Source organism: Protopterus annectens, chromosome 8.part0 (genome assembly GCF_019279795.1).
Source record: "Protopterus annectens isolate FY-2018-M chromosome 8.part0, PAN1.0, whole genome shotgun sequence".
Classification (NCBI taxonomy): Eukaryota; Metazoa; Chordata; order Ceratodontiformes; family Protopteridae; genus Protopterus; species Protopterus annectens.
The window spans coordinates 1,299,676,403-1,299,701,710 of NC_056741.1; the positions used below are offsets into that span (position 1 = coordinate 1,299,676,403).

Below are 25,308 nucleotides of genomic sequence, written 5' to 3' on the forward strand. Positions count from 1 at the left end.
TCAGTGGAATTTCTGTCTCAAGGGACAGAGTTCTGGCACCACAGATTCTTGAGGTACCACTGTAGCTTCTTCATGTGTAGCGTGGCCAGAGGGATCATGAGGATACAAAATGTCATGTAGCCTACTGCTCTGAGGAATTCCCTGGCTGAGAGATATTGTCACTGCATGATCTTTTGGAAGTATTGAGACAAGACGGAGACCTTTTCTGGAGGGAGCAAGTCCTTTTCAAGGGAGGAATCCAGAAGAGCCCCAAGGAAAACTATTCTGGTGGATGGGTTTGTGTTGGATTTGCAAAGATTTACAGTGAACCACAAAGAGGTGAGGAGGGTCTGAGTGAAGGCCAGATCCTTGAGGAGCTTTGACTGACTCATGGCTTGAAGAAGGCAGTCGTCTAGATAGGGGTAAATCTGGATACCTCTTGTTCTGCAGAAGGTGATCACAGGACTTAAACACTTTGTGAATACTCTGGGAGCAGTAGACAAGCTAAAGGGTAGTGAATACTCTGGGAGCAGTAGACAAGCCAAAGGGTAGTGCAGAGAATTGTAAGTGACTGGTACCTGCCCAAAAGCAAAGAAAACTTCTGCAAGATTCCTCTATAGGACCTGAATTGCTTAGATACAGTAATGCATTAAGTTTAATTCTGATGGCTGCCAAAAACTCTACTACTAGAAAATGGAAATCAAAGTCTAAACCAAAAATATTTGAAAATTATAAGAGAGATACAATAATAGGAAGCGAGGTCTTCAGAAAAGGGTAAGAGCACATTACATAAAAAATGGAAACTGTGACAACAATATATGCAGAATAATGTTTTGAAGGAGGAGTAAGGTGTAAGGGAAGGCAAGAATTGAGCAATTTATATCATGCTAGATTGATAACACATAAAAGAATACATGAGATGTAAAATATTTGTAAATGGGAAGATGTTAATATGGTTTGTTTGCTTTTATATAAATGTATGTTTGCCTAGGAGGTATTTAAAAAAAGTGCAGCCTTAGATTGTCTGACTACAGCAACTTAACACAGATGTTACCAACCTGTTTTTGGTCCCATTTAAAATCTGGAATAAGTACAAAGCCATTCTCAGGATCAGGATTTTCATGGATTATCCGGTCTGCTTCTGCCTTTTTCTCCAGGATGTTATATACCCACTGCAAAGGAAGAACAAAACTTCACTTTACTTGTGTACAAGCATCAAACTTGAGACACCTTATGAATAAATTCAGGTTCCTAAGACAACTGCCATCACCAACATATTTTAGAGATCCCTGAAGATGTGTGGTCCTGCAGAGTGGTGCTAGCAGTAGAGAGGCTAAAAGAGTGACTGCTAACCTGACAAAAGTGTTTTTTTTCCTGCTACTACCTGGGCGACTGTCCGATCTAGCTAAACTGCAAGTATTTCTTCTTCTTAAACTGTTTTAAACTGTTTAAAGTTGTTTTTGCACCTGCACTTTTAAAGTTTGTCCTGTTTGTTGCATTTACCTGTTGAGGCTACACACTCAAGTGTGCTAGCCTGTGTTACATATTTATTGCATTTTCCTGCTGTTTGTTGCAAAAAAGAAAAAAAACAAAAAAATTATCCTCGTTTCCCATCTTTCCTGACCTAGAGTAGTCCAAATACAGGCTTTGCTGTATTCTGGACTTTTGGAAAGTTACTGTGTTGCCCATTTATTTTCTTGGATAAACGGAGGCTTCTTTGTTCACCAGTGGCAGTGGGGAGCTTAGAGCAGCATATCTATCTGTGGAGGAGTGCTCCCAGCACAAGAATCTGGTAGTCTATTGGCCGTTTTGGGCCAATTTCTAGCTCTTTCAAGCCCCCCTGTATAAAACCTGCTTTGGCGCGGTTTTTGCGTTTGTTACTACTCAGCCAAGCTCCTTGTGGTCCTGCAGAGTGGTGCTAGCAGCAGAGAGGCTAAAAGAGCGACTGCTAACCTGATAAAAGTGTTTTTTTTCCTGCTACTACCTGGGCGACTGTCCGATTTAGTTAAACTGCAAGTATTTCTGCTTCTTGAACTGTTTTAAACTGTTTAAAGTTGTTTTTGCACCTGCACTTTTAAAGTTTGTCCTGTTTGTTGCATATACCTGTTGAGGCTACACACTCAAGTGCGCTAGCCTGTGTTACATATTTATTGCATTTTCCTGATGTTTGTTGCAAAAAAGAAAAAAAAACAAAAAAATTATCCTTGTTTCCCGTCTTTCCTGACCTAGAGTAGTCCAAATACTGGCGTTGCTGTATTCTGTACTTTTGGAAAGTTCCTGTGTTGCCCATTTCTGTTCTTGGATAAAGGGAGGCTTCTGTGTTCACCAGTGGTAGTGGGGAGCTTAGAGCAGCCTATCTATCCCTGGAGGAGTGTTCCCAGCACAAGAATCTGGTAGTCTATTGGCCGTTTTGGGCCAATTTCTAGCTCTTTCAAGTCCCCCTGTATAAAACCCGCTTTGGCGCGGCTTTGCACGATTTTGCACATAGCGCAGCATTTGGCAGCTCCGCTTAATTGGGTTTAAACCATTCTCGGCTCCACAAAGTCTGCTCTTCACGTTTTCCTTTAGAACTGATCTAGTTCTCATAATAAACACCCTATTCCTACTGTAAAGCCTGGTACTTGCTCACTAAAGCAATTATATAAGTCAGCACTAAAAAATTAAAAGCACTACACCCTCACAAACTCCCCTTGAGTACCTTGTTCCCCATTGGCCCTTTTTTCAATTATAAAGGAATTCCCAATACTATTCTAGCATGTCCAAAGGTCAGTTGTCAATCTCCTCTCCGGTCCAGCTGGTGAATCTGGGAATCTTAAGGCAATGTTACAACTGCCTCATGTATACAGACAACCCTCTCCTCCTCCCAACAAATTCCAACACATGTGAGAGATGCAACCATACAGCCAAACTGGAGGCTAAGCTCTTTCAACTCAGTACTGGCGTAACCAGTCAGGATGAGAAGGAAACCACACTCACTACAATTCCAGTCTCACATAGACCTACCACGACAGCAAACCAAACACATAAACACACAAAAACATACTCAGAGGCTCTAAATAAAAATCTGCCTAAGCAGCAGAGACCTCCAAAGCAGACACCCAAGCAACCGCTACCCCAAAACAAAACACGTGCAACACATAGCTCACAAAGCCAGTGTGCCGAACAGTCACAGCCCTTAAGGCTAAACAACACACCTGATACACTTGTAATAGGTGACTCTATCGTCAGGCACACTGACGTCCCGCTCACCAGGATGAACAAGGAGAAGGTCACGGTGAGCTGCCTGTTGGGCGCTAGGATCCGCCACATAACATAAGCACTCGGGTCACTCCAAGGCAAGTACAAATATGACTCAGTCGTTGTCCATGCTGGTGTGAATGACCTGAGACGTACCTCCCTGGACTACATGAAAAGAGACGTAGAGGAGCTCTCTGAGCATGTAGCCCAGGCCGGTATGACCCTGACCTTGAGTAGCATCTTACCCTCACCAAGAATGATGCCACAATATGAAGACAAGATGATCAATTTCAACAATTGCCTTAAGTATTGGTGTCATTCAAAGGGGATCCAATGCCTGTCATCCTGGGATGACATGCTCGACAAGCCATGATGCTTCGCTGGGGACGGCTTGCACCTGTCACCCCTGGGCTTTCGGATATTGGCAAAGGCTCTTGCCACCCCCATAGTGCCTTTTTTAGGCAAGGCTCAAAAGACAAACCCACCTCCATAGGTATCACAAGGGATAAGAAACTAAGAGTAATGCTACTCAACGCCAGAAGTCTAAACCTCAAGATGCATGCACTCAAAACTCTCCTTAGCATGGAGAACATCGATATCTGTGCAGTAACAGAAACCTGGTTCAAGGCTCCCGAGAGCACCCCAGCACTACCAGGTTATACCTCATAACATGCTTTTCGGCCCCATAACTTGGACCGAACCACAAATGGAGGGAGTATCAATATTCATCAAAGATACCCACACCTCCAGGTTGGTGGCACAGCACAAAGCATCAGAGACTATCCATGTGCAACTAACAGTGGGTAAAACTGCCTTCCAGTTTATAGCCTGCTACAGACCACCCTCCCAAACCCAGGAACCCCACTCGGCCTTCCTGAGAACACTGGAAAATATGAAGGTCTCTCCAAACACCGTTATATTGGGCGACTTCAACTACCCAAACATAGACTGGGAGCATTACTCTAGCTCCAACACCTTAGCCCAAAGGTTCCTAGAATTTATAAACTCAAATGCTATGGAACAACTTGTTACCACTCCCACAAGAGGGGAAAACATACTGGACCTAATCATCACCAACATGGGGGCTCTATGCTCCAGACCAGAAGTGTATCCCTCACTGGTAAGATCAGACCATAAACTAATCTCACTGGATATTCACATCCCGACCCCACCCCCTGCCCAGAAAACCACAGTGAAAAACTTCTCTAAAGCAAATTTCACACTCCTCAAAACCGAGGTGGAATCCTTCAAAGCCCACGAGCCTGTGGAAAATACGGCCCAGACCGCAGAAACCTTTATAAACGCATTCTATGAACACCTTCAGGAATGCATGGATCATGCAATCCCAAATAAAACCAAGACCCAATCCTCCAAAGGCAGACGTCCTGTCTGGTGGACCCCAGACATAAACAAACTATACAATAGAAGGAGGAAGCTACTACATGATAGAGCAAAATCCTAAAAAGGGAAGGCATCTCTATCAGTATTAGCAAAAAACTACGGGCACTCATAAAATCGTCTAAGGCCAGCTTTGAGAGAAAAACTGCACAGGACACTAAGGATAATCACAAGGCTTTCTTTAGTTATGTTAGGAACCTGGGTGGGAATTCCCAGATATGCTCAGAATTAGTCCAAATGACAAAAAATACACCGAACCCACAGACATTGCCAACATCCTAGCTGACCGGTTCAGCGCAAACTCCCCCCCCACACCAAAAGGGCAAACATCTATCCCAGCAGAGTGCTTGCCCCTGACATCTCAGATGCTCATGTAAGAGCTGCCCTCTCCAAAGCAAAAAACACAGCATCAATGGGACCAGACGATGTCCCGGGCTGCGTCCTACATGAACTCCAAAAAGAGCTAAACCCAAACATAAAACTACTGTTCAATTTCAGCCTTACTACAGGATATGTACCCAAAGAGTGGCGTACAGCAACAGTGGTCCCTCTCCACAAAGGTGGTGCCTCAACGGATCCTGGAAACTATCGCCCCATAAGCCTGACTAACTTGGTCTGCAAAGCTATGGAAAGGATCATCATGGACCTCATAAATAAAGATATTGGGGATCTACAGACACTGGATCCTACCCAGTTCGGCTTTGTTAAGGGCAGATCCTGCCTCTTAAACCTGGTTGACTTCTTTGAAACAGTCACCAAGGCCATTGACGAGGGGAAGGTTGTCCACACAGCCTACCTGGACCTCGCAAAAGCCTTCGATACAATACCCCACTCGGGCATTATAGATAAGCTCACCAACTTAAATATAAACCCCTATGTCACTAGATGGGTTGCAAACTGGCTCAAGGACCGAACCCACATGGTTAGAATTGCTGGAGCCATGTCAGACTCCAAACCAGTTACAAGTGGCGTCCCACAAGGCTCAGTCCTGGGACCTCTCTTGTTCGGTATATATTTCTCAGAGGTACAGGCCAACATGGAAGGACTGTGACTGACCAAGTTCGCAGATGATTGCAAACTAGGCACCATAATCGACTCTCCAGCCGACACAAGCAACCTACAAAAGGGCCTCATAGAAACAGACAACTGGTGCCAGAGCCATGGCCTCAAGCTAAACACCAAAAAGTGTATAGTCATCCCCTTTGGCAAAAACAAAGTTCCCTCAAATTACCACATAGGTGGTAATCCATTAAGTACGGAAGAAGTAATTAGGGATCTGGGGACCCAAGTTGATAGCAATCTCTCATTTGAAAACCACGTGGCCAAAGTGGTTAGAAAAACATTTTATATAGCCCACTTAATCTTGAAGGGATTCACATCTAGATCAGGGGAGGTCATCGTGCCTCTTTACTCATCCCTCATCATAATTGAGTACAATGCCCCTTTTGGGAAGTACCTTACCAGACACCAGCAGCAACTGGAAAGACCCCAAAAGTACCTCACCAAGAGGATCAAAGGGCTCAAACAGATGCCATATGCTGCTTGGTTAAAGAAACTCCAGCTCTACTCAGTGGCATACCGCCTGCTCAGAGGCGATTTGTGCCTGACGTATAAAGCCATGTCCAACCCGGAATTAATGGACATGCCGCACCTCAGAAAATCCAAATCCCATCAAGCTACGCGCTCGAGAGACTTGAACCTCAGCATTGAAATAAATAGGACATGCTGGAGGGACAGATTCATAACCCAGAGGCTCCCTTCACTTTGGAATAAAATCCCAGTCCAGGTTAGACAGAGTCCCTCATTGACTCCCTTCAAGAGGAATCTTGATGAGTGGATGGAAGATCGTAGGTTTACCCCGGGTATCACTTCTGTGTCACTGTTAGACAGAGGCACAGTATACTAACCTCGAAAAAGGGCATAGCAAAATTCATTTAAAATGGGTGGCGAAAGCCAAACACACTCTGGCTAGGCTTATAAATGCCCTAGGGCAGATAGCCTAGTATGAACCTATAAGTTTTTAAAATGTAACCCCCCCCCCCCCCGGTCTTTCTTCGGAGACACTTAAGAAATCCACCTCCCTCACTATAAATTAATTACAGTTACAGGGATAAACAGATCTACAGCATCAAATACAGTGAGCTAAACACCTGAAATACACTGATGGTTAAAAAGGGGGGGGGGCAGCAGAGAGATTCAGAAGTGTAACAGAGGTACTTTAGCAACGAAAAGTTCCTAGTGTTCCACATGAAAAGCTGCAAAGAAAACTTGGGTAATTTAGGTGATTTACAAGCAGCAGCATTCCTTAATCCACAGCACAAAGATCATTACACTGTGATAAAAGATGAGCAGTAAAAATGTCATTTTTCTTTTTTTTTAAACAATTTTATTTTATTAACATTCAAATTCAAAACAAAAGTGAGTCACAATTCTGGGATTGTACACATCCTTGAAAAAGTGAAAGGTGAAACAAGACAGAGTACAACAATCAATCTTTCCCATGAACAACTTCAGATATATGTGTGGTAATTTGAAATGCTTTTAAAACAATATATCAACATTCAATAAACATAAATCATTCTTACATTAAAAAAATGCTACAAGGCATGAAGGAATATCCCGCTAACCAGTTTAAGAGATATCCCTGCACTGCAAGCATCAGTTAGGTCAAAAAGGGAATACATTACGGCACCTACACAGACCCTTTGTTACACAGGAAGTTTTTTAATTTACGACAACCATTTATCCAATATTACTACTTGAGTCCAAGCATTCTGTTTCAAGGTCCTTCATTTCCTCTATCAGTAACCACATATCCTTTAACAAAGGGGGACCCTTTCTTTTCCAAGATTTTGTAATGGCTTTCTTGCCCAAGACTGACAGCAGATGTAGCAAGTTATTATCCTACCTGGAAAGATTAAGGCTGGAATGAAACCCTGCAAGAAACAGAGAGGGTGTTATTTGAACAGAACCTGGCCACAATCTATGATCAACTCCCTGAAACTTGAATTTCAATGGTATCAGCACAGAACATTCTGAGAAAGCATGCCTCATGTCCCCACTTCCCCTGAGTCATGTCTTCAACATACAGGCAAGGCAGTGGGGAACATATGAGTTAAATTTAATGGGGTGCGGAAATACTTAAACACTGCATCTAAAGAATTTGAATTAATGTAGCTTGGTGGAACATCTGGAAATTCTTAACTTCATCCAGGTTTCAAATGTAATACTAAAATCAGTTTTTGCACATTATTCTGTATGCATTTAAAATGCAAGTCTTAGAACCCAGGAAAATTACATGTCTTAGTGATAATTACCAAATAAACCCTGTCTCGATTCTATCCGCCACATTACCCACAGTGACTGGTTTGGTCTGTTATTGGAACCTAAATTAGCTTTTGTAAGATAACTCAGTAATTTCTCTATTTAATTTTTGCCCGTATCCTGCAGGCCTAAGGTTACCTTTAAATTTGGGCATTTCCTTTTAGAAGCCAGTCCTATTATTGCAGAGCAAAACAAGCTTTCAGTCTCCTGTACACTCCATAACTTGACAGTTTATCAGTTTTGGATAAGTAAATGGGGCATAAATCATCCAACCAGTTTTGCATTTTAGTTGGTTCAGAAGCCCTACCTATAGTCCCCAACAATTCTTTGAGTATGGGGGAGACATTTCTAGATAGCATAGGTCTACTTGTAAAAGCAAGAGTTTTCTAGTTCTTTGTTCAAAATACCATTCTTCAGATAGATTTAAACTTAGGAAACAAGACCATGTAGAATTTTAAGTCTGGCTGCCTTGCTATACATATCAAAGTTTGTCACAGAAAGACCCCACCACTACCACCATAGGTCCCGAGTTTTACCCATCAATAAAAAAAGAGGTTACCCTTGTTTTAAACTTACAAATAGTTCATCTTTAAACAAACAAACAAAAAAAAGAACAGTTCCTCTTTTGGGGTTTAACGGGAGAGCTTTGGAAACACAAAGTATCAAAGGATGGATAAACCATTTAATAGATTTCATCTAAACTTTCAACAAAGTATATTGACTATTCCAGAGATGAGAATACCTTATTTACTCATGATGTCATTATATGTTATGTCCACTGAACCTTCTAGTGTAGTGAAGAACTTGACACCTAAACAGGTCACCTGATTTTGGTCAGGTAAGAAAGGGAATCTTGCAGAATTATAAGCATTTCTGAAGGAAAGAAGTTCAGTTTAACAACCTCAGTATTTAGCTTGATTGATCTTAATAACCAGAAAACTCTCCAAAACTGGCAAACTCACTAAATACCTATACAATATTCTACCTTAGGATTATGCAGATATCACAGCAAATCACCTGAATATAACAACAATCTAATGCTGAAATTCCATGAAACATACTCAGAATATAACAAAGACTGCATTCTGGCTACTAATCCTTCCAAACAAAGGGAAAACAGCAGGGGGAAGAGAGGGAACCCCTGCTTAGTGCCCCTATGCATGGCCACCTCGTCGGTAAGTCTGGGACGCAACATAATTCTAATTTTTGAATCAATATAGACAGTCTTAATTAGTTTAGAGTCCATGGAAAGATAAACCTTTCAAAAACCGGAACTAGAAAGAACAATCTAACCCTGCTGAATGCTTTTCCCCCAATGAGACTGGCCAGAAGCAACTGTATCCTTTTTCTAAAATCAAAGTCTATTATCAAAGACATTTTTAGCAAGTTGACAAATGTGTGACCCTGTACAAAAAAAATCTGGCCCTGATGAATCAGTTCAAGAAGAAAAGGAGCCATCATGCTAGCCATTAATGAGTTAAAAAGCTTATAGTCATGATTCAGGATGGATATGGGCATATACGATGTGACTAACCACTTGTCTTTGCCAGGTAGCATACGATGAGCATTGCCTCTTTGTAAGTATACAGAATTATACGTGTTGACAAAGCCTACTAATTAGATAAGTATACTTGTCCACAAATTCATAAGTCCTGTTTTACATATTTGTATGGGCAGTCATTCTGGACCTGGAAATTTGCCACTGGAGATTTTACTCAATACCCATTTTATCTTCTCTGGTGAGAAAGGTGATGTTAGAATATTACTTTGTTCAGATTTTAATTTAGGAAAATTTACTGCATCTAGATATCCTGTTGTCTGAGTTACCAGCCTTTCTGAGTCCTCCGGGTAAGTATACACACATTGAATATTTGTGTAGAATGTCTTGTTATTCTAATAAACGTGCAAACTTCGGACAAAGCCGAAAAAACAAACTTGAAAACTTGAAAGGACAATGAATGTAGAGTAGTCCACAATAGAGGCAATAAAAACTAGCGCTTTCTTTCACTTTATTTTCCGTGAACTTCTTCAGAAACAAAGACAACAAGCTCCCTCATGCTTGTGTCTTTTATAAAATACATACAGGAAATGATGTCATCAATTGACTTTTTCTATCAGCAATAAAAACTGTTTAAAACAGTGAAATAAATGCAGATGATACCTTAAATGTTGTTATCTTCTTAAATGTACGTTGTGTTTTGTGTATTTTCACTTTTTATCTGCTTGTTTAGAAACGTCAGAAAAAAACTGTGTTCAAACCAGACACATAAAAGTGCAAAATGAAAGAAGTACTAACTTTTTTGTCATTCTTTTTACATAAAACTGTCTTACTTTTTAAAAAACATTCTATAATCTACAGTAATGTAAAAAAAGTTCAATACAGAACACTTATTAAATCCATATCTAATTTCATATACTTATGTAGTATAAATCTGAATGTTAATATGCAAAATGCAAAATTCGTTGTCAAACAACTCCATCATGTCATTGCGAGATGCCACATATAAAACGCAATGTTTGCATTTGTCAGAAACAGGTCTAATGCCTGTGTAATTCACCCAACTTATGTATAAAAAACAATAAACATGTGTGTCTATCAAGCGTGTGTTGACACATCCACGCACACCTATACTCCACTAAACTATCTGATGTGGTAAACCCCATATGTGTGCGTGCTAAAACTCTCCCTATCTCAAAGGTTAACTTTCCATGAATTGACCATCCACTCACACACATAGTGCTAGTGAGATAGATGACCCTAATGTCTTGTCCCAGAATCCAATCTTACTATCCCACACTTGTGGACTAACTTAACCTCATGTCCTTAATCGACGTTTCTGTACAATGTCACTACATAGATATCTTCTTATCTTCCTACCAAAGTGTGCTACTCCGTTCTCCAAATTTCTTTTGATCGTAAACCACAATGTCCAAACGGTACCTGACTGTCCCGTGACGGACTCTGTGTACCATGATACTATTTGACCTTTGCTAAATTAGGTCAGCAGGCTAACCTATACTCCATCTAAAATCTATTTGTATAGCAGGAAGCATTTCATGTTTATGGATTCATTTAGACCTGGTGGACGATCCGCTCCTAATATCAGTTGCCATAATGTTTCCCTTTGCTCTAATGTGTTGTTGACATCACCCTTAAAAACACCCTTCTCAACATGATCTAGTACGAAAAATTCAAATTTCTTGAATTCTTCGCACACCAATGCATGTCTTGCTAGTGAGTTGTTCTTATCCTTGTTCTTAATAGCCAATGTGTGTTCATAAATTCTACGTTTCAAAACCCTAATGGTTTTGCCAACGTAGAAACTGGCACATGAACAACATGAAGCTAGATAGACAACATAGTCACTATGACAGTTGAAATAACCATGAGCCCAAAAAGTTCTTTTCATGTGCTTCAAAGTTACAAATGAAGTGTTGCTGATAAATCTACATTGTCTACAATCTTTGCACGAAAAACTTCCTTTCTTGGAACTAATCCCCCTGGTTGGTTTTCCAGTCCTCCTATTCGTGACCTCAAAAACTTGTTTGATGTTTGTGACCATCTTGTATGTAAACCTTGGTCTAATCCCTAATATTTCTGTGAGATCCTTATTTCCTAGAATTATATTCCAATTCTTTTCTATGATGCTCTTGATGCACCAAATTTCATTGGAAATGGGTAATGGAAATGCTGTACAAAATTCATTCATATTTCCATTGCATTCTTTGATTGTTCCTATAATAACAGGAGGACCAACTGCCTGATCTAATGAAAACAGTATAGGTTTAGCTACATTGTCCCTTAACTTTGTAACTTGATGTTCCAACTTTTTCAATTTGTTATTTTTGTAGCCCCTAGCCAAAAATAACTTCCTCAAAGTCACAAGTTCTTCCTTGAAAACAATGTCCTCTGATGTTAATCTACTCAATCTAATCATCTGACCCTTAATGACATTGTTTTTCATGTGATTTGGATGGAGGCTGTCCTTGTGCAAATATTGGTTTGCAAAACAAGCCTTCCTGTATATCCTACTCTCTATTTGACCATTGAGGGAATTTATCTTAAGGTTAAGGTCCAAGTAGTTGATGTCCTTACCATAGCCACTATGTTTGAAATACAAAAAGTTAGTGGTGTCATTCAAATCCTTTGTCATGTCAAGAAATTCACTCTTCTCACCTGCCCAAACAAAGAACAAATCATCTATGTATCTCAAATATAGTTTGACTTTGTCAAAATTGGGATGACTTTTTAAGTAAGTCTGCTCCCAATTTGCCATTACTATATTTGCAAAGGCTGGTGCCACTCTGGCCCCCATTGCTACCCCAGATGTTTGCTTGTAATACGTTTTGTTGAAGGAAAAGAAATTGTTGTCGAGAACTATTTCCATCAAGGAACATAATGTGTTCACTCGAACAGCCTTGATGTTTGTTTTTTGTGTCAAATAGTCCCTCATATACTCTATTCCTTCTTCTTGACTAATTGACGTATACAGACTTCGTACGTCCAGAGTGGCAAAACTGACTTCTTCCCAGGCCAGGTCGAGCTTTCCCAAAATTTCTAACAAGTGCCATGAATCTCTTAAAAAGAACTCAGCCTTTTGTGCTATGGGATTTAACAAACTATCCAACCAAATGGAAATATTTTCAGTTTTGTAGTGCTTGGCCGATATAATGGGTCTAAAAGTTATATTTGTAGCACTAACTTGTAACTTTGGTATGCCAAAAAACCTTGCCATCCTTGGATGGTCAATTGACAAATAATCATAGTCAGACCTTTCCAATTCTTCCTGACAAAACATGTCAAACAGTAAAGTGTCTATTCTTCTGAAACTAATTTGTATCAGTTCTGATGTAACCTTTTGATAACTGTTTGTATCATTTAACATCTCTAGTATGGCTTCCTCATAGTCACAAGTGTTCATAACTATAATTTTGCCCCCTTTGTCGGCCTTCATTACTCTAACTTCTGATGTTTGTGCAAGTTCTATTAATGCATTGGTCTCAGCTTCAGTCAAATTACTTTCCACATTTACTTTCATATTTTTGAATTCCGTCTCACAAATATGTTGAAAAACATGCAGTGTATTAACCAATGGAGGATTACAAGTACTTGGTCTACTAGGTACATTTTTACCTTGTCTATTTCCTTGGTTAATGTCCTTTAAAATATACTTCAGATTTAACTTTCGTAGGAATAACCTAAAGTCCACAAGTGATCTACCCAGCTCCACTTTGTTGGAGGGAATGAAGGTGAAACCTTTTGTTAAAATGTTATACATTTCTTCAGACAAATCTACATCACTGACGTTTACAACATTCAGTGTAAATTCTTTGTCCGTGTTTTGAGGCGTTACCACTTCCTTTTGTTTTTCTGTTTCCCCCCTCTTTTCTGTGTGGAATTGTACCACCTGGTAGTCCTTCTCCATTGTGGTTTGTGTTGGTGAAAAGGAGTATTTTCTTGTGCATTACCCTGGTTCACCACTTCTGCAAAACTAGAATTTGTAGTAGTCACTTGGACCTTGTCAGTCTTTGAAGTGACAGTTCCTTTAGTTTTGTTTGTGTTAGAATGTACATTGGTAGTTTGTACTGAATGTGAACTTGATTCCCCTTCAGTAACTTCCGATTCCACATACCTAGCCGAGGGTAGTTGTTCCCCATTTTCTACAATTTTTGAATTCAAATCTACTTCAGCAATCTCCGTACTTATGTAAGCTACGTTGTTGTTGTAAGCTCTAATGTCTCTTCTAAGCTTGTTCTGCTTTCTACTAATTATAGTGGCTTGATGCTTGTCCGCTTTAGCCTCAATGCCGCTATAAAGAGACAGTAAATGCTTGTAACAGTTGGCATTCTTAATAAAATCGTCCATTTCCTTTATTTTTTGTCTGAGATGTACAACCTCTTTCTCATAATGCTTTACCAGTAGTTTCATCATAGACAGGCCCGTGTCGTTGTATAATTTAATTAATGCCTTACATAAAGGATCCCCCGGTGTGACACAGTTAGGAAATTTGGCTGTTCTTAAGCCCTGTGGAACAATTTCCCTTTGTATACATTCAGTGAAGTACTGAATCTCCAAACACAATGTTACGTGTTTGAACACCATTTTCTCTAATTCGAAAATGGACTTTTTACAAACGTAAAAATCATCGTTGTACTCACTTCTTGTGTTATATGTTCCATTGTCAACGATATTGCTGAACGGATTGATGTTTTCTTTGCAAACGTAACCCCAAATGTTAGTTTCGGCTGCAACATTCCCATACTCGTCTTCCGTACCCTGTCGCACAACACCAACGCAATGGAAATATGAATGAGTTTTGTACAGCATTTCCATTACCCATTTCCAATGAAATTTGGTGCATCAAGAGCATCATAGAAAAGAATTGGAATATAATTTTAGGAAATAAGGATCTCACAGAAATATTAGGGATTAGACCAAGGTTCACATACAAGATGGTCACAAACATCAAACAAGTCTTGGAGGTCACGAATAGGAGGACTGAAAAACCAACCAGGGGGATCAGTTCCAAGAAAGGAAGTTTTTCGTGCAAAGATTGTAGACAATGTAGATTCATTAGCAACACTTCATTTGTAACTTTGAAGCACATGAAAAGAACTTTTTGGGCCCATGGTTATTTCAACTGCCATAGTGATCATGTTGTCTATCTAGCTTCATGTTGTTCATGTGATAGTTTCTACGTTGGCAAAACCATTAGGGTTTTGAAACGTAGAATTTATGAACACACATTGGCCATCAAGAACAAAGATAAGAACAACTCACTAGCAAGACATGCACTGGAGTGCGAAGAATTCAAGAAATTTGAATTTTTCGTACTAGATCAGGTTGAGAAGGGTGTTTTCAAGGGTGATGTTAACAACACATTAGAGCAAAAGGAAACATTATGGCAACTGATACTAGGAGCGGATCGTCCACCAGGTCTAAACGAATCCATAAATATGAAATGCTTCCTGCTATATAAATAGATTTTAGATGGAGTATAGGTTAGTCCACTGACCTAAGTTAGCAAAGGTCAAATATTATCATGGTACATAGAGTCCGTTACGGGACAGTCAGGTACCGTTTGGACATTGTGGTTTACGATCAAAAGAAATTTGGAGAACGGAGTAGCACACTTTGGTAGGAAGATAAGAAGATATCTATGTAGTGACATTGTACAGAAACGTCGATTAAGGACATGAGGTTAAGTTAGTCCACATGTGTGGGATAGTAAGATTGGATTCTGGGACAAGACATTAGGGTCATCTATCTCACTAGCACTATGTGTGTGAGTGGATGGTCAATTCATGGAAAGTTAACCTTTGAGATAGGGAGAGTTTTAGCACGCACACATATGGGGTTTACCACATCAGATAGTTTAGTGGAGTATAGGTGTGCGTGGATGTGTCAACACACGCTTGATAGACACACATGTTTATTGTTTTTTATACATAAGTTGGGTGAATTACACAGGCATTAGACCTGTTTCTGACAAATGCAAACATTGTGTTTTATATGTGGCATCTCGCAATGACATGATGGAGTTGTTTGACAACGAATTTTGCATTTTGCATATTAACATTCAGATTTATACTACATAAGTATATGAAATTAGATATGGATTTAATAAGTGTTCCGTATTGAACTTTTTTTACATTACTGTAGATTATAGAATGTTTTTTAAAAAGTAAGACAGTTTTATGTAAAAAGAATGACAAAAAAGTTAGTACTTCTTTCATTTTGCACTTTTATGTGTCTGGTTTGAACACAGTTTTTTTCTGACGTTTCTAAACAAGCAGATAAAAAGTGAAAATACACAAAACACAACGTACATTTAAGAAGATAACAACATTTAAGGTATCATCTGCATTTATTTCACTGTTTTAAACAGTTTTTATTGCTGATAGAAAAAGTCAATTGATGACATCATTTCCTGTATGTATTTTATAAAAGACACAAGCATGAGGGGGCTTGTTGTCTTTGTTTCTGAAGAAGTTCACGGAAAATAAAGTGAAAGAAAGCGCTAGTTTTTATTGTTATTCTAATAACTTTCTAAGTTTTTAAGCTAATCTTTTTAATGTGTCCGTATTTTGGGGCCTTTGTCCAATCCCCCCCCCCCGATAATTTTAGGTTTTGTCCAGATTTCTTGCACTAAGGGGTTAAAAGTTATGTTGGAGTGTTTCCATATCAGTGAAGTTATGCACATTTAAAAACAAAACATTTTACCATTCCTAGACAATGTCCTATACCTACACAACAACTGAGTATATCCTAGTCTTGCAAATCTCAACCGTTGGAACAAGTCCAGCTTTCCTATCATGGAATAACAAGTTTTTAGAAATTTACCTATAGCAGAAATGGAACATGGTCTCAGCCCTGAATGCACTTCACTCTCAGCAAGAACAGTGTTCCACTCCCCAACCTATATATATATATATATATATATATATATATATATATATATATATATATGTATATATATAGGTCTACTTCATTAGACAGAAAGACCAAAACAACGAAAATGAAAACAACAAATCATATCCCAACATGAAATATCACCATACAATATGTCAACACCACTATTAGGATATTACCGTTTAAAAATATGCCATTTTAATACATAAAGTACAATGTAACTACGTCGAGAAATTTAAAAATACGTCTTAGGAAACCTTTCACGTTGTGCTATGCACCGAAGACGCTTTACTTAGACCACAATGAAAGCCCCAGGAGTTTTAGGCAGCGTGTATCAAACAGTGCCTTCACAAAAAGGAGAACAATTGTTACAAGTAGACAACTACCTGTACCATTTAGAAAGAACGAGACATAATAAAAGTACTGGGGATGTAAATACAAAATCTCAGAAGGATGTAAAGGACAAGCTATTACTGTCATAATGCCTAATGGTGATTTGCTGGAGAAGTCTGTAGCACACAATCACCCAGCAGAACCCAGTGAAGTAGACAGATATATTGTGTGTCATGATCTGAAAACCAGAGCCACTTACAGTCATGACACCCCTTGTATGATAGTGGAAGATGCAGCAGCTTCTACTTCCTTAGATTCTGTTTGCCACATACCTCACAGGAAAGCACTACTACTACAGGTGGGGCGTATACGACGTAAAACAAGTTTGCAACATGCTGGTGAAGATTTGACAATAAACAGTATAGACTTTTCAAACTATCCATTGAAAGGTGGAACATTTGTTAGTAAATGTATGACCGACCCTAGCACAGATACTAATGTAGTTGTATTTACCACTATGAACAATGTGCATGATTTACGTTGTGCTTCAATTTGGTTCATGGATGGTACATTCTTCAATAAGGGAGTAACCATACATCAATTACATAGCATTCATGGGTTTGTGAAGTACGGTACACACAGCAAAGCAATACCTCTACTCTATTCATTTCTGTCAAAGGAATCTCTTAAATCTTATAATTATTTCTGGCATTGCATATTTTATTTACTATCTCAACGTGGCTTTGAAACAGAGGTACATTTCATATTATGTGACTTCGAGATTGCAGCCTTGAAAAGTGTTAGACTGAATGTTACCACTGCTCACTCAAAAGGCTGCCTGGTTCACTTTGGGAAAAATATCTGGCGTAAGATCCAATCTTTAGGGTTAACATCACTGTATAATACATCTCAGTCTTTCCAACTTGCCATTAAAAGTCTCGTAGCTCTAGCATTTTTACTAGAGGAAGAAGTACAAGGCACATTTGATCTGCTTAAAGAATCCTTCCCACCAGAGGGCCGTGATGTGATTAGATTATTTTCTGATCGGTATTTCTACGGGAAACCACGTAAATTTAACACCAGAACATTGTCAACTATGAGATTTCCCCCACTATTTCCCATCAAAATTTGGAATGTTAGAGAGCTAAACGAGTTATGCTTACCACGTACAAAAAACACTGTGGAAGCCTAGCACAGGAGACTTAAATATCTCCTAGGTGGAAGGGGTACCAATCTCTCAGTGTTATTATCATGTTTGGTGCGTGAACAGAATCAAGTTGACGAGTTACGTATCAGAATGGCATCAGGGTATGTACCGTCTCCAAAGAAAAGGAAACTTATAGAAAGACATAAGCGGTTTGAAAATGTGTTGAGTAGCAGATCAGAATATTCGTCGCTGGAGTTTGTAAAGGCTATCGCTAGACTACTTAAAATGTGAATCTGCTGACATCTCATACCAGTCTAGTTTTGCATTGTGTGCTGCATAGAAAATATTATTTCATGGGATTAACTCAGACATTTGGTTATTTTCATGCCCTATACATTCAATTACGTACTGTTGTATTTCTATATGTTACATAATAAGTCATACAATATAACCTTCTACACGTACTATTCCTAATTAAAACTGCAAAATAAGGAATCAGTATATGCACTTAAAACGCGATTAACACGTTATAGTCGGTGTTCTAACTATAGTTATTATGGGTTTCGTTATTTTGGCCTTTCGTGATTTTGAAATTTCGTGATTTTGGTCTCGTTGTTTTCATTTTTGTTGTTTTGGTCTTTTGGTCTAATGAAATAGACCCATATATATATATATATATATATATATATATATATACATATATATATGATCCTGGAGTGTAAATCCATTTCTTCAAATTATCTACAAAACAGTGCCTATAATTAAGCAAATGCATGAGAGAAAACCAGCCAGAATAAAAATAACATGAGGTATCCCTGACAAATCAATAATGGAGTTTTCAACTGCTTCATATTAACATTTTTAAAATGCAGAAAATACAAATTTAACAGAATAAAAACTGCTAATTATATGAAAGAAAGAAATACAAGCTCATTTCAAAAAAGATATCAAAACAAAGGCAGTTAAAAAAAAATCTAAAAGGAGAAGGAAGGACTTTAAAAAGCCTTCCAAACTAAACTCTATTAGGAACTGAAACATTTACAAAACCTTGTACAGCTACAAGATGTTTTATACAGAAGTAAGAGTTACTGCTTTTGTGTTCATTTTATCATTATTATTCTTGTGGTTTATGATAATGTGGGACTCTATGAAATAACTTAAAGTGCTAGTTTAAATGAACTGAGACAAATTAGGCCAGCCACTCTCTATTTGCTATAATGCTTTTACTTCCATTAAAGAGAAATGCAAGGAAACTGATTAGGGTTAGAAATGACTAGAAGAAACCATCCAAAAAAAGGCAGATGAGTCAAAAAGCCCTTTTCTTTGTTAAACAGAATCTGCTGTTTATGTGAGAAGCATCTAAGAAGTAACAAAGACAGTAGCTAACAGTATGTTTACTGTTTCTAATGAAATAGTTAATGCTTCTTTTACAATACCATTTAATTCTGTACAGAATCTCATCACAGGACTTGCATATCGCAATATAGCACAGTGAAAATAAAATCCAAATTAAACCCCTGCATCATTTTCCCAATCTATCTAATTCTGGGAAACAGCAGTTTAAGAGACATATAATAAAGTCCAAAAAATGCATATGTTAAAATACACAGAACTAGCAAACACTCAAGAGTGACAGCTAACCCACACATCTAAAATTTTACTTTTTCCAAATGAAACTTAAAACTGCTTTTGCTCTTCTGCAACAAACCATGTTTAAAATTCATATTCATGACAGTGGTCTGGTTTGAGACCCATTAGTAGTAAATCTTAGAGGAAATTAAACAAGTATGGTAAACACTTTGGAATTTGTTCTTCGTTTCAAACCATCCACTCCATTTTCCCTCATGACTGGTTAGTCAGTGTCATTTTGTTTAAAGGCTATGATACAAGAGCAAAAGGAAGAAGAAAAAATAATGAATTACAGATGGATGTCGAGCAAGGAAAACATTTCTTTCACGAAAAAATATCAGACTCAAGGATGAGTATAAAAGTCACACCATCTCCAAAGTTTCACTGTCATATTCATTCATTGTACTCCATCCTGTGCCAAAGGCAAATACAATAAGCTCACCTTTCTTTCCAGAGTCATTTCTCAGCATCTCTCTCTCTCTCTATGTTTTCTACAGCTTATTCAGACATGGCCCTTTCCAGATTCTTCATAAAGAACAGCTTCTTCCATACAGGTGCTGTACCTCACTATTAAATATTTTGCTACAGCTGTGACCAGCATGATGCAGCATATAATAAGCTTCTATCATCAATGCTGGTGATTCCGGTTGGTGAAACAACTTTGAGGGTTACAGGTAAGTAGACCAAAGGTCACCTCTTCCGTCATGGAATGGAATCTAGGCAGTGCAGGACTGCATAATGGCAACATCAGAGAGCTTGCCAACACATCCATGCTATGAGACAGACACAGGTAGACATCCAGTTCAGCAGGTGTGGGAACAACGCATAAGCACCAATGTCACTTCATGGCTCTGTCCCATGGTTACGATACAACTAAAAGGTCCCATCATACGTGAAGTGGTTTACCTGCTGTCCCCCAACTCATGCTGTATAAAAGAACAGATAAGGAGGGTCTGCAGACAGGGTTGGCACTAAGAAAAAGTACAGTTTTGTACCTACCATAAATGTAGATGTGCGATAGATATGCAACTGCAGTCATAACATATGGGTTGTCCTGCCTCAGGCAGCCCTCGGTCGGCCGGATTCCAAAGTCTGGGTCCGACGTCGGCTGATGTCGCATTTCTCTCCAACGTCAGAGCGGCTGGAGTATATAAGCATCAGCCGATGCCATCTTCTTCAGTGTTTCTTGCCCCAGATGCCAGGTGCCCTTCAATGAAGGCTGTAATCAAATTGGAAGACAAAAATAGGTTTCCAGACAATAAATAAGCAATAAACAGATACACCATAACAGATATCCCCAGCTAAGGATAATAGGGATAGGAGTGGACCCAAGGCATAGAGGGGAAGGAGGGAGGGAAAACCCGACTGCAGTTGCATATCTATCGGACATCTACATTTATGGTAGGTACAAAACTGTACTATGTCCTTCAAGAATGCAACTGCAGTCATAACATATGGGTTGAATACCATAGCTTAGCTGGGGGAGGTGGTATGCTCTAGGAAAAGGATGGTGTAGCTATCAATCCCTGCAGGACTGCCGAAGCAAACCCTGCTCTGGATCTGGAATATAAAGGGAGGTTGTAGTGTTTGGAAAATGTATGCACGGAGCTCCATGTGGCAGCTTCTAGAATGTCTTTTGTAGGCACCCCTCTTAAAAAAGCTGTAGAGGTGGCTGTAGCTCTGGTGGAGTGTGGTCTGACATTGGCTGGCACACTCTTTCCATGGAAGGAATAACAGAATCTGATGCAATGTCCAATCCATTTTGAAATTGTCTGTTTGGAAATTGCTTTTCCTTGTATTCCAGGGTCGTAAGCTACAAAAAGCTGATCAGACTTCCTACTGGTCTTGGTTCTGTCTAGGTAGTATCGAAGTGGTTCTGTCTAGGTAGTATCGAAGTTGTCTGTGTATGTCCAAGGTATGTAACAGTCTTTCCCCTTTGTTCTCAGGATTGGGAAAGAAAGTAGGCAGGTGAATTGCTTGATTTAAAGAAACCCTGGATACCACTTTTGGCAGAAAAGTAGGGTTGGTTCGTAGGGAGACCCTGTCTCTGTGAAAAGTTATGAACGGTGGTATTGCCATTAAGGCCTGTAATTCCGAAACCCTTCTTGCTGAGGTTATGGCCAGCAGGAAAGCTGTCTTCCAGGAAAGAAATTGTAACTCCACAGAAGCTGCTGGCTCGAAGAGAGGTAAAGTCAATTTTTCTAGGACAAAATTGAGGCCCCAAGCTGGTACTGGTGCCTTTCTTGGGGGCTTTATATTCTTGATTCCTCTAAGAAATTGCCTTAGCAAAGGATGTGAAAACACAGGTGGATCAGTGTTGTATCTAGCTGAGATAGCTGAAGCATGTATTTTTATGGAAGAGTATGAGAGTCCGTTATGTAACATATCTGCCAAGTATTCCAGAATGAGAGGGATGCTCAAAAGTGATGCATCATGACCCCTGTTGGTATTCCAAATGCTGAATCTCTTCCATTTGGCTGAGTAAGCCTTTCTGGTGGATGGTCTGCGGGCTTCTGTTAGTATCCGCTGAACTTCCTTGGAGAGAGGTAAATTGAGGTTATTTATGGGATTTCCCAAGCTGTTAGCTGTAGAGTCTGGATGTTGGGATGAATAGTCCTGAAGTTGTGTTGAGTCAGAATTTGAGGCCATTGTGGAAGGGCCCAAGTTTTGTTGTGGCATATGCTCCGTAGTAGTGGGTACCAGTGTTGTCTTGGCCAGTCTGGAGCTATCAGGATCCCCTTCGGTTGCTCTGCCTTGATCTTTAATAACACTGTGGTCATCAGTGGCAGGGGTGGAAATGCATAAATTCTTAGGGAGCTCCAGTTGAATGAGAGGGCATCTACTTTCCATGCTTGTGGATGGTATGTCCTTGAGCAGAACCTTTGTAAGTGATCATTGAGGTGGGAGGCAAATAGGTCCACGTCCTGCCTGCCCCATCTCGAGGTGAGTCGTATAAAGATGTCTGGATGCAGCCTCCATTCGTGGGGGTCCAGGTAATTCCTGCTTAGACTGTCCGCCAGAACATTGTCTTTGCCTGGAACAAACTGGGATTGTAGCTGTATGTTTAGACCCAGTGATTTTTCCCAAAGATTCATTGTCAGTCTGCAAAGGGGGTAAGAATGAGTGCCCCCCTGCCTGTTTATGTACCACATCACAGTGGTGTTGTCTGTCTGTATTAGTAGGTGGCCTTGTTGAAGTTGTTGTCCAAAGGCCTCGATGGCATGCATTACTGCTAGCATTTCTTTTTGGTTGATATGCAGATGTGTTTCCTTTGGGGACCATTGCCCTTGAATACATCTTCCCTCCATGTGCGCCCCCCATCCAAGGTCTGAGGCGTCTGTGGACATTGTCTGTGTTATCTGAGGTTTTTTGAATGACATGCCTGTGTTTAACTGGCTTACTGTGGCCCACCATAAAAATTCCTTTTGTAGACATGGAATGAGTGGAATAATTGCTTCTAGGTTGTTGCTGTGTTGAGACCATAAGCTTTTTAAGTACCATTGAAGCTTTCTCATGTGTAGTCTTGCTAGTGGGACCAAGAGAATGCAGGATGCCATGTAACCCAGGGCCTGTAGGAAACTCCTTGCAGTCATCTGGGTGAGCTTTGCTAAACTTTTGAAGTAATGAGTTAACTTATTTTGCTTGTCTTCTGTCATGTAAGCCATTTGAGAGGCTGTGTCTAGTTTGGCTCCTAAGAAGGTTATTTGCTGGGATGGCTGAAGTCTTGACTTTTGAAAGTTGACTGTGTATCCCAGAGCCTGTAGCAAGTGTATGACATAATTCAAGTTTTTTTGTCAAGGTTAGTTTGTTGTCCGCTTGTATGAGGCAATCGTCCAGGTACGGGTAGATTTGAATCCCCTGGAGCCTGCAATGAGCAATTACTGATGCCAGGCATTTCATGAATACTCTGGGCGCAGTAGATAAGCCAAATGGCAATGCTGAGAATTGAAAATGCTCTGGCCCTGCAAGAAATCTGAGGTATCTTCTGCAGCTGTGTCTGATAGGGACATGCAGGTATGCCTCCTTGAGGTCCAGAGTAATCAGCCAAGACCCCTTGCCCAGCATGGGAAGGAGTTGCTGTAAAGTCAGAATTTTGAACTTTGGTACTATGAGAAAAGTGTTTAGAGTGGACAAGTCCAGTATTGGTCTCCATTGAGTTTCTTTTCTTGGAACAAGGAACAGTCTTGAATAAAACCCCTGGCCTTGTTCTTGTTGTGGAACTTTTTCTATTGCTTTGATCTCAGCAAACAGAGAAATTTGCTTGAAAGCCTCTGCCATCTGATTTTGTGGAAGGTTTGGCATGCCTTGTTTTCTTGGCAAGGTATGAAAGTGGAACCTGTAACCGTGGTCTATAATGTCCAGTATCCATTTGTCTTTTGTCAGTTTGTGCCAATTTCTTGAAAACAGAGATAACTTTCCGCCCAAAGGAGCTTCTGTTTGCTCCTTGGTCAGCGGAAGTAGAGGAAAGTCACTGAGCTTGTCCCTGCGGGGCAGGAGAAACCCCTGTGTCACCTCTTTGGTTTGTTGGCTGCCATTGTCGTCCCCTGTAGGATCCTCTGTATTGGCCTCTTCCTCGGGCACGCCTGTTTTTACCCCTTTGAAATTTTTCAGGATTAGGAAAGGACCAGTTTTTAGAAGGCCAGTTCCTGCTGAATCTGGGCAGCTGAACCTGGAGGAAATCTTTGACTGTCTGTACTGACTTGGCTTTGGACTTTAACACATCTTTAGCATTAGCACCAAAAAGCTTGTTCTTTTCCAAGGGAGCATCAAGAAGTTTTGTCTTAACATGATCTGGTAAAGGTTGTTCTTTTAGCCATGCATGTCTACGAATGACCGCCCCTGTCATAGCTGCCCTACATGAAGCCTCCAATGCATCATATCCACACTGCAAAAAATGATTGCTAACTTGCTGAGAATTATGCACAGCCTCCTGCAAAGACTTCCTATCTAAAGGTTCAGGAGAGGCCAAACTTTTCTGTAAATCATCTAACAGGAAATCCTGATATTGAAACATGTGAAAGAGACAATTGAGAGCTCTCATAGATAAAGTAGTGGAGGTGTAGACCTTCTTCCCCATCTCTCTAAGGACCTTGCTTCCCTGTCGGAAGGCAAAGGATTTTTGGATGTGGTAGCTGAAACCCCTTTAGGCCCCTGGGAAATTGTTTCTAAATCAACAGCATGGGCCCTAAATAAATGAGAATGGGTTTCTGGAACCCTATAGTATCTGTCAGGCTTGACAGGAGCAGGAGGAAGAGTATCAGGGGTAACACTGGAGTCAGAGTATAAATCATCCAAAACATCAAGCACAGGAGGTATAGCTAAGGGTCTGTGTTGAGGCTTTTTAAGGAAGGTTCGAAGGCGCTTCCTGGAATCAGAAAATTCCTGGCCTTGCCACTTAAAATGCTCCCTCATGGAATGCAGAACTTCCCCAAAAGAAATATCCTCAGGAGGGGAGGCCGAGGGGATGGAGTCCTCTGCATCTGAATCCTCATAGGTCTGGAAGGGCTCTTCATGGCTTTCAGAGGGAACAGAGTCCTCAGAATCTTCATCTGAGGGCAGAGGGTCAGGGGGTTCAACCCTGGGCCTCTTATCAGGAGGAGGCTGGGATCCTCTCTCAGGATGGGCCTGGGAGCCTCTGATCAGAGAAATTAAATCTGCGGCCATGGACATGATCTGAGTTTCAAGAGTAGTCTGAGGTATGTTTTTAGCAGTGAAATGTTTGGACTTGCTGGCTGCCTTGGCACGTGTGTAGGCCTTGATAGACATGGACATGGGAGGCCTAGCCGCTCCACGTGCAGGAGTTACCTTATCAACAGCAATGGTCTCGGGCATTTCCTCGGTTTCGGTA

General features: G+C 40.1%; 1 protein-coding gene across 1 annotated transcript in view; it reads right to left on the reverse strand.

Annotated features, from left to right (window-relative positions):
* DCPS (decapping enzyme, scavenger) overlaps positions 1–25,308 on the reverse strand; it is a 757,077-nt gene that overhangs the window by 324,735 nt on the left and 407,034 nt on the right. The window contains exon 4 of the mRNA XM_044080812.1: positions 1,038–1,151. Within this exon, the coding sequence (XP_043936747.1) occupies positions 1,038–1,151 (114 nt within the window). The remainder of the gene's footprint in view (positions 1–1,037; positions 1,152–25,308) is intronic.